This window comes from Eubalaena glacialis, chromosome 9 (genome assembly GCF_028564815.1).
Source record: "Eubalaena glacialis isolate mEubGla1 chromosome 9, mEubGla1.1.hap2.+ XY, whole genome shotgun sequence".
Lineage (NCBI taxonomy): Eukaryota > Metazoa > Chordata > Mammalia > Artiodactyla > Balaenidae > Eubalaena > Eubalaena glacialis.
The window spans coordinates 11,352,340-11,367,363 of record NC_083724.1 but is presented as its reverse complement, the minus strand read 5'-3'; the positions used below and the strand labels follow the sequence as shown (position 1 = coordinate 11,367,363).

Here is a 15,024-nt window from a genome sequence, read left to right as displayed (position 1 = left end):
TTCCAAGCACTTTGCATGTATTAACTCAATCCTCAAAGCAAACCTTACAAGATGAGTATTAATCATCCTCATCGTAAACATGAGGAAAACGAAGCACCGAACAGTTAGGTAACTTGCCCTAGGTCACTGCTGGTAGGTGATGAAGTCAAATTTGAATACAGCTGTCTGGTCTGGCCCCTGAGCCCACAGGTGCACAGCTGATTTTAAACTGACCTAGAGACCCCCACTGATTAACAGGGGAGGGTGGAGGTGGGGGTGGAAGTCCAGATCTCATCGGGACGGGCAATCAAGATGCTCTGCCCTGGCTGAGGAGTGGGCACCTGACTCCCGCTGGGCCAATCATATGATCTCCAAAGATCTGGAAGTGCCCAGGCTTCACCCTGGATTCTCTGCCCTGCTTCCTGTCCTTCCCTGGCTGGCAGTGTTACAGTCCTTCCCACCTTTGATTTCTCCCCCCTCACCCAGCCCCTTCCCCTATGGTCCCTTTTGGCCATCAGTGGTTTCTGCCATTTACAACCAGAGACCCCTGCTTGAGGCAGGAGCTCATAGCTCTCCTCTTGACTCAAATCTACCTCTAAGGCAAGTGGTCCTCCCCTAACCCGACCATTAGTGATGGGTGTGGATGGGTGCAAAAAAAGTGAGAATCTCCAGTGATAGACCACAGGGCTCTGTCCTTATCCTTGTCCCGTTGATCATCATGTTCGCAATTTGGATTTAGAATACAGAAGGCCTACTCATAAAATTCGCAGCTGCCACAGTGCCAGAATTAATGCTTTGTGCAATGGCAGCCAGACTTACAATCCTTTCAAGACTAGATTGCTGGATGGGATCCAAAGAGATGACATTTAACCAGCATAATGTAAGGTCTTTCGTGTTTCCGAAGAATCCATTGTGCAAGTACCAGATCAGGGAGGGAGGTGACTGGACAGTAGTTCATGGGAAAAAGCTCCCACCGCAAATTCAGTGAGTCACCAGAATAATGTAGCTGTTGAAAACACAAATGACTCTGGTAATGCAGGCTGCATTACTAGAGTTGGAGAAAACTGGAGATGACAGTCCCTTTCAACCTGGCACTTGTCAGTCCCTCCAAAGAGCATGTTTCCAGTTCTGGTCTTCATACTTTAGGAGGGACAGTGACAAATACAGTGCATTCCAATAAGGGTGGCCAAGGTTGTGCGGAAAGGACTGAGACTCAAGGGTGTTGATCACCCTTAGGTGATCCCTGCGTGCAGGGGAGTCCCAGAAAAGATGCCCCAAAGGCAAAACATTAGGGGACCAGCTGTGGAAATTACAGAGATGTTTTGATCAAAGCCCTTGGGGTGGCAAATAACCTAAACCACTGGAGCTTACTCAGCAAAGCAAGGAACTGACTCTAAGGAAACAGGTGTGTTTTAGGACGGCAGCCTCGGGGACTGGAGCTGGGAGCTGGAAAACTGACAGGAAGCAGGGCATCTGACTCTCCACCTCTCTCTCCTCTCTGCTCTCTTGCTACAAAAGTTTTCTCTGCTTCCTGGGGCACTGTTGGAAACCGCATCCTAGCCCTGGCACCACGTAATCCACCAAACTGCTCAGGCCTGGGGGTGATGGGGACAAAGAATGGGGGAGAAGGTGAGGAAGCCAGAAGAGGGCAGGAGAGGTGGGCAGGGGCCAAACAGGCAGGCCAGTTATTAAAGAATAATCCAACAAACACCTGGGTGCCCACTGCCCAGCTTCAAGCGCAAATATCACCAGGAGCAAGTACTCTTCAAGGCCCCCTGAATCCCCTTCCTGCCTCTCCCCACAGTTAACCCCTCTGGAGGTTTAGGAATTACTCATTCTTGCTTTTCTTTATAGTTTCAGTACATATGGACGTATACCTGAGAAACGGAAGGTTGCCTTTGGCACATCTTGATTTTTATATGAGGGGGATCATACTTATAGTGTCTTCTGCCATGTTGCTTTTTTGCTGAGCATTTTTTTTTCGGTTGCGCTTCATGGCATGTGGAATGTGGGATCTTAGTTCCCCGACCAGGGATGGAACATGTGCCCCCCACAGTGTAAGCTTGGAGTCTTAACCACTGGACCGCCAGGAAGTCCCTTTTGCTGAGCATTTTGTCAGATGTTTGCATGTTGATATGCAGAGCTGTAGTTTGTTCATTTCCCTGACTTTTGTAGCTTTCATTGTTTGACTGTACAACCGTTTATTTCTACAGTCTTTGACTATTCAGGTTGTTTCCAGCCTTCTGGAACTACAAACAGGGCTGGATGTGTCCCTGGGAGTGGAATTGCAGACGCAGCCTGGGCCCATCTTCTACTATGTGAGCGTAAGGTAGATTCTGACACACTCAGGACTTTCCAACAGCCTGATGGGATAGGCTGTCCTGCAGGGTAGTGAGATCACGTTCACAGGGGTGAGGGCTGTGTGTTGGGGGTGGGGCAGAGGCTCATACCCCAACCTCCCCAAGCTTTATTGAAAGAGTGTCTGGTGCAAGGAATGAGCTGGGGGCTTACGGGTTATCGGACATGGGTTTAAATCTCAGCTCTACTACTCTCCAACTGTGTGACCTTGAGCAAGTCATTTTCCTTTCTGAATCTCTAGTTTTCTCTTTAAAATGGCTGTGTACCTATAGCAGTTTCAGAGGGAACCAAGGAGCCTGGGAAGGCAGATACTTTGAGGAAATGAAGAGAGGCGAAGCTGGTCCCAGGACCGTGGGTTACCTTCAGGGGATGGAGTGAGTGGGAAAGTTCAGCACAGAGCCCCCTCCCCAGGCAGTCTGGGCTGAGGGAGGAGAGAATATGGCAGGCTCCCTGAGAATGAAGAGATAGTCAAGGGTGGAAAATATCCCCCAAAACCTCTCTTGGAGTGGCTAGAACCTGAGTGACTCGATCCCACGGGCAGAGCCTGAGCCAGTGAAATACTTCTGCTGCCACCATAACTGTGACCCACCCATCCTCACTCCTTCCCTTTGCTGCCACGGACCACATCCTGCAGGTTCAGCCCCTGCCCAAACCCAGGGTTGGCCATACCTTCAGCCCCTGCTGGGCATGAAGCCAGACAGCTCCTGATTACAAGGTCCTCTCTACATCATGAGGTGTACCTGGGCTGTGGGCCCCTTGGGTGATGGCTTAGGGCATTCGGAGCCTGACAAAGGGCATCCGGAGCTTTAGCTTCAAGTATTTTAAGCTAAAGTGACAAAGATGGATGTCACCCCCCAACCCCGCCATTCTCTGAGCACTTACTGCACACCAGGTACCCTTAACGGGCACCATCTCACCAACTCTTGACAAGGCAACCACTGTCAGCACTCCCATTTTAGAGATTAGGAAACCAAGGCACTCAATGATCAGTTAGCTTGCCCAAGGTTGCAGAGCTAGTAGTTGGCAGAACCTGGGTTTAACCCAGAACTGTGGCTTTAACGCCCTATCTTTGGGAAGGGAGCTCTGACTTAGTCTGGGAGCTGGGCAAGGGAAGTCCAATCCAGGGGAAGTGATACTGGAGCTAGATCCCAAGGTAAGTGTTAGGCCAAGAGGGTGGGAAACACCGTGTGCACAGGCCCAGGGTGGGAGTGAAGATGGAGGGATAGAAGAAAGAGCCCATGTGGATAAGTTCAGGGAGTAAGATGGGGCAGGGGACAGGGGCAGAATGAAGCAGGAGAGGTGGACATGATGCTTTGGTCTCTGAGGGCTCTGGAATTCATGGTGGGTGATTCCAACCACAGACTCCTGGGTCAAGCAGAAACATTTTAACCCCAGCTACACTGCTATGGGCTGAGTGGTCGCTGGGCCTGGTGGACAAGGTCTATCCAGGGGACTCTGGGAGTGATGGGCTGGGCTGGGGAAGGCGGTTCTGGGCACTTCAGGTAAAGCAGGAGCAGCTAGGTGGCTGGGGCATGGGCTGCAGGGCGCCTAAGCAGACAGAATGGGGAGAGGGCCTGGGGAGCCAGCTATGGGGGAGCCGTGTTCAGGACTCATGTCTGGAGCTGGGGGGATGGGTGGCCGTATAGGCCCAGATGGGTCCCTGGGGAGCCAATTCAGTGACCTGGGCCCTTTGGGAGTTAGAATGGGGGTGGGGCAGCCTCAAAGCCACCATTGTCGCCCCCTCGCCCGCCTGTCTAGGACCTAAAATAGAGCAGGAGAACGGCAGATCTCCGTGAGAAGCATTTCTGGCAAAGAGGTCTGGGAGGAGGGGTGTGAATCACCACTGGGAACACCTCAGTTTGAAGCTCACAAAGCCCAGCTGTCCCAGCCCCATCCCCAGGGAGCCTGGAATCCACTGGCAAGTGGGGGAGTGGGGTACCTCAGTCCTGCTCCTGTCCAACTGTGGGGAGGGGACTGGGTTCTGGCCCCAGCTCTGCCATGGAGGTGCTGGATGACTGGGCCAAATCTGCCCCCTCAGGGCCTGTTTCCCAGGCTTCATCTGCTATGAGGCCCCTGGAATTCACGGCAGGTGGTCCTAATATAGGCCTCAGGGTCAGACAGACATGGGATGAGGTCCCAATTCCTTTCCTATTGGCTGAGTGACCTTGAGCAAGTCCCCCCACCTCCTGGAGCCTCAGTTTCCTCATCTGAAAAATGGACATTGAAACCAAGTCCTGTTCTTTCTGGGTTTCAGCTGAACTATCCAACAAGGATCTTGACAGCTCCTGGGGCCTCCCTCCATGTCCTCCAATGGCACACTTTGTGCTGCCAGGAATGTTAACAGTGACCCCACTTTTTTTTTTTTTTTTTTAATAAATTTATTTATTTATTTATTTATTTTTGGCTGTGTTGGGTCCCCGTTCCTGTGCGAGGGCCCCCTCCAGTCGCGGCAAGCGGGGGCCACTCCCCATCGCGGTGCGCGGGCCTCTCACTGTCGCGGCCTCTCTTGTTGCGGAGCACAGGCTCCAGACGCGCAGGCTCAGTAGTTGTGGCTCACGGGCCCAGTTGCTCCGCGGCATGTGGGATCCTCCCAGACCAGGGCTCGAACCCGTGTCCCCTGCATTGGCAGGCAGACTCTCAACCACTGCGCCACCAGGGAAGCCCCCCCACTTTTTAATGTCCTGTGCTTTGCATACTGCCTCTGGCTCTCCACATCCTGGAGGGCTGATATGAATATCGTTTCCAGCCCTCTCCATGGGAGATCTTCAGCCTCAGTACTGGCCACTCCTGGAGGAAAGGGGTCTTGGATCCCGGCTGGGCCGTCATGGGCACCTACCTTGTGTCATGCCTGGAACCCTGGGGGGGCAGGGATGAGCCTCCCCTTTGTGCAGATGGGGAAACCTGATCGTCTCAAACTGTGCACCGGTTCGGTGCAGCTGCAGAGGCAGGCGCGGTTGTGTGGGGCTGGCGTGCCCTCTAGCGGCCACCGTGCGCCACATTCCGCCCCGCGGCCAGAGATGCCCAAGGTCCGACTGGCAGCCGTCGACTGGCAGGGAAGTCCCTTCTTGGAGCCATCCGCGGTCCAGCCTGCTGCTGCCCCACCTCCCCCGGGCTGACAACAGTCTCTCCCAGGCTCTCTCCTCTCATGGTTCCCCAGAGACCCCACAGCGGCTGCGCGCCCCGTCCCGATTGCCATGGAGACCGCTTATACACAGTTTCCCCCTTCCCCTCCACTTTGTCCTGAGTAGGGCCGGCAGGCCCGACCAGCGCCCGCCTAGGAGGGAGCCCGCCGGGGCGGGAGGCCGCGGGCCCATGAACAGCAGGGACCCAGGGACGCTGGCCGTGGAGAGAGTGAAATTCTTCGGCCAGCACCGCGGGGAGGTGAGGCCCTGTAGATCTCTGCCCAGATCTTAGGCTTCTTGGCTTTAGAGTGGTTTCTGGTTCTGTGTAGTGGGAGCCCGAGTGTTCTCTGGGCTCCAGTTGCAGAATGGGCTCTAGAATTCTAAGCACTGGTTCCAGAGGGGGCTCAAACTCCCGGCTGATTCCGGTGCTCTTTGGACTCTGGCTTAAGAGGGAACTCAGGGCTTAGAGTAGATTTTGCACTAGTTCTGGGCTTCAGCTCTAGAATGGGCTCTTGGCTTCTAGAGAAGGCTCCAGCCTCTGGCTTCAATGAGGACTCGCTCTGAGCTTCAGGTTCTGGTTTGTTTTTTTTTTTAATTTTTGGCTGTGTTGGGTCTTCGTTGTTGCGCACGGGTTTTCTTTAGTTGCGTCAGCGGGTGCTACTCTTTGTTGCGATGTGGGGGCTTCTCATTGCAGCAGCTTCTCTTGTTGTGGAGCACGGGCTCTAGGCACGCAGGCTTCAGTAGCTGTGGCACGCGGGCTCAGTAGTTATGGCTCGCGGGCTCTAGAGTGCAGGCTCAGTAGTTGTGGCGCACGGTCTTAGTTGCTTTGCAGCATGTGGGATCTTCCCAGACCAGGGCTTGAACCCGTGTGCCCTGCATTGGCAGGTGGATTCTTAACCACTGCGCCACCAGGGAAGTCCCAGGCTCTGGTCTTACAGGACAGCAGAGAGGGCTCCAAGCCCTTGGCTCTCCTGCAGGGTGGTTCCTGAGTTCTGGTTGTTGAGAGAGGCCTGAAGTCCAAGCTCCAACCCCAGGCTCCTGGGGCAGTTTTTATGGCTGGCCCAGGAGTCCGGGGTTAGGGATGAGCAGAAAGGTGTTTCTTGCCCCAGGATAGGACTTTTGTGCTCTCCTTGCAGGTCAACTCTTCCGCCTTCTCTCCCGATGGCCAGAAGCTGCTCACAGCCTCTGAGGACGGCTGTGTATACGGATGGGACACCCAGAGTGGGCAGCTGCTGTGGAGACACAGGTGGGGCTCTTCACCCCAGACGGGGAGACTGAGGCCCATGGCCCTGTTGTGGTGTTCTACAGAACCTACCACAATGACCTCTGACATCTGAGCTGAGCATCCATGCAAGACAGCCTGGGCAGGGCAGGGCAGGGCAGGGCAGGGCAGGGCAGGGGCGGGAGGGCAAGGAGACAGGACCTGGTCCCTGGGGTCCTGAGCCTCTGACTCTGACAGACCTGGACTCAAATCCTACCACTTAAAAAAAAAAAAAAAAAAAAAACTTTAAAAATCTACATAATACCCTATTAACCATTTTAAAGTGTACAGTTCAGTAAAGTACATTCACATTGTTGTGCACCTAGCTTCCAGAACTCTCTTCGTATCTTGCAAAACTGAAACTCTATACGCATTAAACTCTGCATTCCTCCCTTTTCCCAGCCCCTGACAACCACTGTCCTGCCTTCTGTCTCCAATTTGACTAAGTACAATACCTGGTATAAGTGGAATCATACACTATTTCTTTTGGTGACTGATTTCACTTAGCATAATGTCCTTAAGGTTCATCTATGTTTACCCACTTTTTTGACTGTGATTGCACTCAAGTCATGTCACCTTCTCTGCACCTCTTATTTCCTCTTCAGAATGGGAATAGTTGCTACCCTATAGGATGAGATAATGCAAGCAAAGTGCCTGGCACCCAGTAAGAACTCAGTAGACATAACTTATAATTATTAAGAAGACAAGAAAAAACAAATCTGGTAATTATAGGGCAGACTGATTCATGTTGTAATAGGGAAAGTCCAGGGGCTGGGGAGCTCAAAGAGGGTAATGAACCTACGCTGAGCTGTCAAGGAGTTTCTGGGAGGTGCTTGCATTTGAATTGGGTATTGATCTTCCAAATAGGCAAACTGAGTTGGGCATTCCAGACCAAGGCGTGGAAGCCCAGGAATTTTCCAGGTGGCTGGAGGGTGAGGGTTAGAAGGAAGTGAGGAGAGGGGTGGTAGGCAACGAGACTGAAGAAACTAGCAGGGGTTAGACTGCAAGGGCCAGAGGTGGAGGGCAGTGCCCCGTTCCTTGACCACGGCTGCCCACCCAGGTCCCGTGAGGTTCTGCCGCTTCTCCCCCCATGGCTGCCTCTTTGCCAGCACCTCCTATGACTGCACCATCCGCCTGTGGGATGTAGCAGAAGCCAAGTGTCTGCAGGTCCTACAGGGTGAGTGGGCTGGGTGGGACTGGGAGCCAAGCAGCCAGGCCTGGGTTCCCTTTCGGACCCTGCTGTGTCCTGTGCCACCTCGCCCCTGCCTCGCCGCCTGGCCAGTGCCTGCAGGTCACCAGCGGAGTGTGGAGACAATCAGTTTCAGCCCTGACGCAAAGCAACTGGCATCAGGCGGCTGGGACAAGACGGTGATGCTCTGGGAGGTGCAGGTAGGTGGAGGGGCAGCCAGTGAGGCCTGGGATCCAGGGATGCACACCATCCACAGTGGCCACACTTTCCAACTGGGAAAGGTTGTTCCATCTTTCCCACACCTGGCACCCCATCCCCTTGCATCTGGCTGCAGCTACCTCCCCAGGTCCCCTCCCCCCACCCTCGTGCCTCAAGACCTCTGCCACGAGGTTCCCCCTGCCTGTACTGCCCTCCTCTCCTGCCAAGGCCCGGGAAGCCTCCCCTAACCCCTATGCTGCATCACACTACCCAGGCAGCCCCACAAGGAGGGCCTGGGTCTGACCCACCTGAGGCAGAGAACCTGGCACGCAGCCTCTGGGCTCTTTCCTCCAGTCAGGCCAGGTGCTGCGCCACTTGGTGGGACACTGAGACTCTGTCCCAAGCAGTGACTTCACACCCAGCTCAGACTGCTTGGTGAGCCACACCTCTGCCCGGGGCCCCACCTCAGTGGCCTAACAGTGGTTAGAATTCTACACCTTGACAGTGACTTAGCTCTTCTGAGCCTGTCCCCTCCTCTGTAAGATGGGGATTCAGCAGGGCTTGGTGAGATGGTGCCTGCTTTCTGTGAGCCTAGCCAGTCGAGGAACCGGGAGGCGCCATGCTCATGGCAGCTGTCTGCAGGCCACCGGCTCTTGGGATTCCACCATCCGCATGTGGGACGTTCGGGCAGGGACCCCAGTGATCTTCCACCAGGAGCTGGAGGGCCACAGTGGCAACGTCAGCTGCCTGTGCTACTCAGCATCTGGCCTATTTGTGGGCTGGGCTGCCAGGGCGGCCCCTTGCTGACTACAACTCTTTGAGGGTCACAGGCCATTTTGGGGGCAGAGTATGCAGGCCCCAAACCTCTATGCTTAGAGCTGTCTTCTGTCCGGGCGTCCGGCTCCTGGGACAAGACTATCCACACCTGGAAGCCCTCAACTGGAAGCCTGCTTGTCCAGCTCAAGGGCCACATCACCTGGGTGAAGAGCAGAGCTTTCTCCCCTGATGGGCTGCAGCTGACCAGTACTGGCTACTCCTACATGGTAACCCCACCCCATCAGGCCTTCCTTCCTGCGAACTCCTACCCCACATCCTCCCTACCGGAGCCCTCAGCACCCCATGTCCAGAAATGTCCACATCCCTATCTGCCCTAAATAGGAGGCTACCAAGGGCAGGACCCAGGTGCCAACCACTTCCTTACCGAATGCCTGGCACTAAGGTCTGCACTAGCCCAAATGTTAGTGGCACTGACATTGCTATGACTCAGCTTCAGGGGAAAGGAAAGTATTGCACTGAATTTCTGCATCAGATATTACGTAGCCCTTGTTAAACACACTTCACAGACAACAAAACCCAGATCAAGAAGTTAACATGTTGGCTAAGACTCACCCCAAGGTGATTTTGTCAAAGACACCAGACTTGCCTATGAGACTTCCCTACCCTCCAGCTTGTTTTGATTTCCAGCTCAAAGTCTGGGACTGCAATACAGGACAGTGCATTGAGACCCTGAAGGTAAGGTCTGTGGCTACAGCAAACAAGGGTGCAGAGGAAGGCCTGCTAGGGGAGGCCCGCACCCCCAGAGCCCCATACCATGCTTTTGGCAGGGAGTCCTGGATGTGGCCCACGCCTGTGTCTTTACCCCAGATGGGAAACTCTTAGTGTCTGGAGCTGCTGCTTAGGCAAAATGCCAAGTTCACTGCAAATCACCCAGAGCTGCTCAAACAGAACATCACTACCTATGGCTCTCAAGACCTTCCACCCCTGCTTCTCCCTGCCCAGGGGGCACAGGACCAAAGTAACCATAAGAGAGTGCCCAATAGGCCCCTGTGGCCAGGGCTGCCATGGCCCCCCGCCAGGGCCGCCAACAGCAGCAGGCCAGCCTGCTGGGATCCATCGGACACCCGGTAACCATAACCAGGGCCGCACCAGCCCACCTCTCCAGCACTTAGTCGAAACCCCTATAAACACAAAGCAACACCAGCCAGTTTGTTTGTTTTATTGACACCTGGATGCTCAGGCCTTGACCGCGTACTTCCGGAGCGGGTACAACCGCTCCTTCCGCTGCTGCTTCTTGGTCTTCAGGTTCTCTTCGTGTTTGTTGAGCCGGCGGCGCATGGCACGCGTTTTCTTGGGCCGCAGATCCAGGGGCTTGTACTTCTTGCCCTGGGTGAGGGGGAGCAGGCGGAACATGAGGACCAGGGTTTGGGGGCTACTGTGGTAGCTGAGGAAGCCACAGAGTCGGAACTGAGATGCTGGGACGTGCCTGGGGGGATGCGAGCGTGAGGAGCTGTATGACACCCAGCCCAGGAGGGGACTGGAGACTGAAGTGTCGCCAGGCCATACTTTGCTTCCTAGCTCTTTAATTCCCCCAAGTTCAAGGTTGGGAAGGACTGTCCTCATTTTCTTTAAGTATATTGATTTGCTGGGCTAAGAAGTAATTTTGCCCAAATCTCAGCGAAGCTGTAGTGGAACTTGGGGCGCACACCCAAGTCAACCCACTCCCTACTTGGTGCTCTTTCCACCAGACTCCCAGCCGTGGAATCAACGTCACACCCCAACCCAGCAAGGGATGTTTGGTACCCACCAAGTCCTGGGGGCATTTCCTGTTATCTTGGCTTAAGTTACGTGTGTGTGTATGGGAGGGTGAGATGTGCAGCTTAAGCTGGTGCTCAATTTATCTGAAGGACCTGCCAGGTACCTGTGGTGACATTCCCACCGAACACATGCATCTCAGAGGGAAGATCTGGCTTGGCCAAGACCATCCTGCTATGAGGGGCAAAGCCCCCCTTCCTGACTTGGCTCCTGCTCTCAGACCTTTATCAGGGCATTGTCTCTCCATCTCTGCTCCCACTCGTTCCCGCCCCACTTCCTCCTCAGTGAGCGAGTCTAGGCTAAGGCAGCTCTCATGGTCCCCTTTGTTCTGCAAAGGTCCCCTGGGGCCTCTTCAGTTTGAGGCCCTGTGCTGGGTGCTGGCTTAGCTACAAATGAGACCTGCTCCCTGCTCAAGGAGCTCCCAGCGCAGCGGAAAACAGAAAACACGTGGTGCATCAGTGTGGAGGAGGAAAGAGATTAAGGAAGGTTTCACCTAAATGACTGACAACAGCCTTGAAAGCAACAGGCACGTCAACTGAAAGAGAAACCAGAGTGGGCACAAAAGCCCTGCAGAGTGACAGCTCAGGCTGGGAGCTGCCAACAGCCTGGAGGGGTAGGCACATGGCAGGCGTATGTGAGCTAAGCGGGGTTCAGGTCATGAACATCCTCAGTGCAGAGAACTGCAGGGAAAAAGCTAAGGAGGAGATGAGGGCAAGCTCTGGGGGGGGACGGACCTGGAAGCATGAATGTCTGTCCACCCACATCCCTCATAACAGTTGGTACAGGTCAGGGCTTCATCTGTTTCCAATTTACCAAGCACCTTAGAGCTCTGCTGTCCAAGAGAGTGGCCACTAGCTACACACATTGTTTACATTCTTCAGTCACTGTGGCCACATAAGCGCTTAATAGGCACGCATGGCCAGAGGTTACTGTATCGAACATCAACGTTTCTCATACAGAGACCTTACCTCTATCTCCAGGAGTCCCGCCTGGCTGTTTGGGGGAGTGTACTCACTGGATGGTCATGAAGGCAATTTTTCCAGGCCACAACTCTACATGGTCCCCTCAGAGCCTGATGAAAGCTCCAGACCCAATTCTCAGAAATACGTTCCCCCACACAAATGCACACACGTCCAGGGATGGCAGCAACCTTCCCCCCACATGCTGGTGTTCTCTGGGCAGCTAGCCCCGGCACACCGTGATGACTTTTTTGATGTGTCAAACCCTCCAGTCATTCGAACACTAATTTGGGTATTGATATGAAGCCATCTTGCAGATGCTATCAAAGTCCCTAATCAGTCAGCTTTAATTAAGAGATTATCCAGAGTAATCTGGGTGGGCCTGATCCAATCAGTTGAAAGGCCTTAAAGGCAGGGCTGTGGCTTTCCTCAAGAAATCCACCTGAGGGCAGCAGCTTCAACCAAACCTTGAGCTCCAGCTTGCTCACGGATCCTCTCTTCCCGACAATGTGCCCCCCACCATCAAACAAGCCACTTCCTTGTAATAAACCAAATGTGTGCATACACAGTATATAGAATCTCCTACTGGTTCCATTTCACAACTTGAACCCTGACAACACTAGTTTTAGGCACAAGACCAGAAAATGACTGTAAAAATTCTAGGCTGAGTGAGGGGCAGGCACCTGTGGAAAATCTCCAGGAAGCACTCAATCCACCCTTACCAAGACATGGTTTGGAACCATTGCATTGGTCCTCATTTGAAAATGAGGATACCAGATGCTTGGCAGTGACTGACAGTGCTAGCAAGACCATTAAAACATTTAAACAAGACTGCCTAAACTCAGCTGGTGAGGTTTTATTCAAAACCCATCTCCAGCCAGACTCCCACATCTTTGATTTCTTGACAACTGCAGCCCCAAGGAAAAGCAGTCTGCATGCCATATGCTAGTAAGAAGGCGAACACATCCACAAGCTGAGAAGTCTCTAGAAAGCCCAGTCCCAAGCACCCCAGCAGGAGAAGCTCGCCATACTGCCTCTCTAGCCAAGCACCACCCTCCCTTAGCCACTAACCTTATAGAATTTCCTGAGGTTCTCTTTCTGAGTCTGGTTAATGACGGTGAGTACACGGGCGATGGATTTGCGAACAACTCGGCTACAAAACAGAGACATCAATAAAGATGGGGAAGACACACAGCACTCTCCAAGTTATCTATTTCAGGGCCTGACCCAGATGTCATAGGGCAGGGGCATTCCCCATCAGCTCACCCACATTCACCCAGGAGGTACCTAACCCAGTCCAGGAGGAAGGTGTACTGGAGGGAAGAGAAACAATAGATGAGTATCCCAGGAGTGGGGACATGGAATGGCTGGCACATCCAGTGCTTTCGAAAGAGTTGTGAAGTATTCACTGAGAAGGCTTAATGAGGAGAGGTGAAAGGCAGATCAGGAAAGATCTTCCATCCCAGGCCATATATCCTGAGGGCTATGAAGACGATCTAACCAATGCCGATCTGAATGAGCTGACTGGAGGGAATCATGCCACAAGCTGGGCAACCAAGTTAAGCTTAGGGAGTCCCAGGAAGGGCCACTGGGGAGGGGACAATGCTGAAGACAGGAACAGGCTGGGGATAAGTGAATTTGCAGTCATGTTGAACATGAGAGCTGCTTAGTAAATGACTGGTAAACACGGTCTTGAGGATTCAGCATGCACCACCACAGGAAAATTATTGGGTGCCCATTTTATAAAAGAGGAAAGAAAAACCTGGGTGGTGGGCCAATCTACCCACCAAGTAGGATGTGGCAGAAGCAGAATTTATGCCCAGGTTGACTAACTCCAAATCCATGTTCCTTTCACAAATCTTGATTCTTGCTCCACCCACGTACATCAGTAAGTTACACTACAACTCAAGTAAGGGGTGCAAGGGATCCCTCAACCAAGTGAGGGAGGATGAGGAAAAAAATCCAAGTGCTGGTGGGAGGTAGGAGAAAGGGATCAATGAGACATTCGAAGGTACCATTAAAATGAGTCTTCAGGGACACCCAGCTCTTTCTCCAGCCAGAGAAGCTGAAGGAGGTTACTCCAGGCAAAAGGACCACAGATCAAAGGCAGGTAAAGGCAGCAGGTAACCACACACCTGGGCGTGAGCAAGGGGAGCCTAGAGAGGCTGGCTAGGAAGGGCACGACACTCCGACCCACGGATGCATGGAATGGGCACTTAAACGGACACCTCCTTAAGCCAACTTCGAAAATTCACAAATGTTCCTGACGCATATGTATCCCCCACGCCCAGAGGGCCGTAGTCTGGCCTCCCGTCACTTACATCTTGGAGAGTTTGGAAGCCGCGCCGCCTGTTACTTTAGCCACGCGTAGCTGGGACAGCTCCACTTTCAGGTCCTCCAGCTGTTTCAGCAGCTCCTCCTTCTTCTTGCCGCGAAGGTCTCGAGCCTTAATCTTGGCCTGAGCGAAAGAAAGGGTCTGGGTGAAACACCCGGCGGGGCGGTCTCCCCCTCGGCCACTTACCGAGCCTTCCACCGACCATCGTCCCCTCCACCTGCGTCGTAATCAGCCCCTGGAGGGCGCGCGCCTCGCCCCGGGCCAGGAGCGCGCTGGAGGCCCAGCACTACAGTGCCTTGGGCAGGGCAACCCAGACCGCAGCAGGCGCGCCCTCGCCCAGGCCTGCTGCGAGGCTGGGCCACTATCCCCATTCCGCAGAGGGAAAGACGGAGGCCCCGGCAGCGCGCGCGCACCTCTCCTGGTCTAGGCCTGCGTGGGGAGAAAGCGAGAGGCCGGCTGGGGCGGCGCTAGGCCATTCCGCAGGGCCTCCCACAGGCCGGGTTGGTAGATGGGCTCTCAGGATTCGCCACGCGCCCCCCACCCCAGCCCCTGAGCCCCACAGCGCGCGGATGGCGCCCGATTTCTCTACACTCACCATGACTGTACAGTGAGCCTCCGCTGCCTTCTCGGAGGGAAAGAGGAAGGGGCGGGGCTGACCTCCACAACTACAGCCGGGTGGCGGTGGGCGTGGTCAATAACGCTAGCGGGGGAGCCCTGGCTCCGCCCCTGCCGCCCCACCCCCGCGCGAGGAAAGCTGTGGTCCGGCCCGCCGAGCCCCGCCCCGAGGAGCCAGAGACCCGCCCAGCAGTGCCCGCGTCTTCTTCCCGCGCGCTGGAGAATACTTGGGTTCGGTGTATTGCCCAGAGCAGCGCTGTGGGGAAATCGAGGCCTGGGGTGGCGGCAATTTACTGGACTAGTAAGGACTCGGATTCATCCATTCATTTATTCGTTCATTCATTCATTCATTTGGTAAACCTTTGCAGGTCGCCCACTCTGTGCTACTCCGAGCTGGGCGCCGGTGTTCCGGGGGT

At 54.3% G+C, this 15,024-nt stretch overlaps 2 protein-coding genes across 2 annotated transcripts; one reads left to right on the top strand and one right to left on the bottom strand.

Moving 5' to 3' along the window:
• The first annotated feature begins 5,649 nt into the window (after positions 1-5,649).
• Positions 5,650-9,786, top strand: WDR38 (WD repeat domain 38). Its single transcript, XM_061199168.1, is given in 9 exon segments — positions 5,650-5,718; positions 6,596-6,705; positions 7,743-7,897; positions 8,012-8,109; positions 8,462-8,542; positions 8,750-8,881; positions 8,986-9,150; positions 9,572-9,619; positions 9,712-9,786. Coding segments are annotated over 9 exon segments (933 nt in total).
• Positions 9,787-10,087: 301 nt separating this feature from the next.
• On the bottom strand, positions 10,088-14,654 carry RPL35 (ribosomal protein L35). Its single transcript, XM_061200971.1, has 4 exons — positions 14,589-14,654; positions 13,980-14,116; positions 12,730-12,811; positions 10,088-10,270 (listed from the first exon to the last, which is right to left on the bottom strand). The coding sequence occupies exons 1-4, from the start codon at positions 14,589-14,591 to the stop codon at positions 10,121-10,123; spliced, it is 372 nt and encodes a 123-aa protein (XP_061056954.1). The 5' UTR covers positions 14,592-14,654; the 3' UTR covers positions 10,088-10,120.
• Positions 14,655-15,024: the final 370 nt, after the last annotated feature.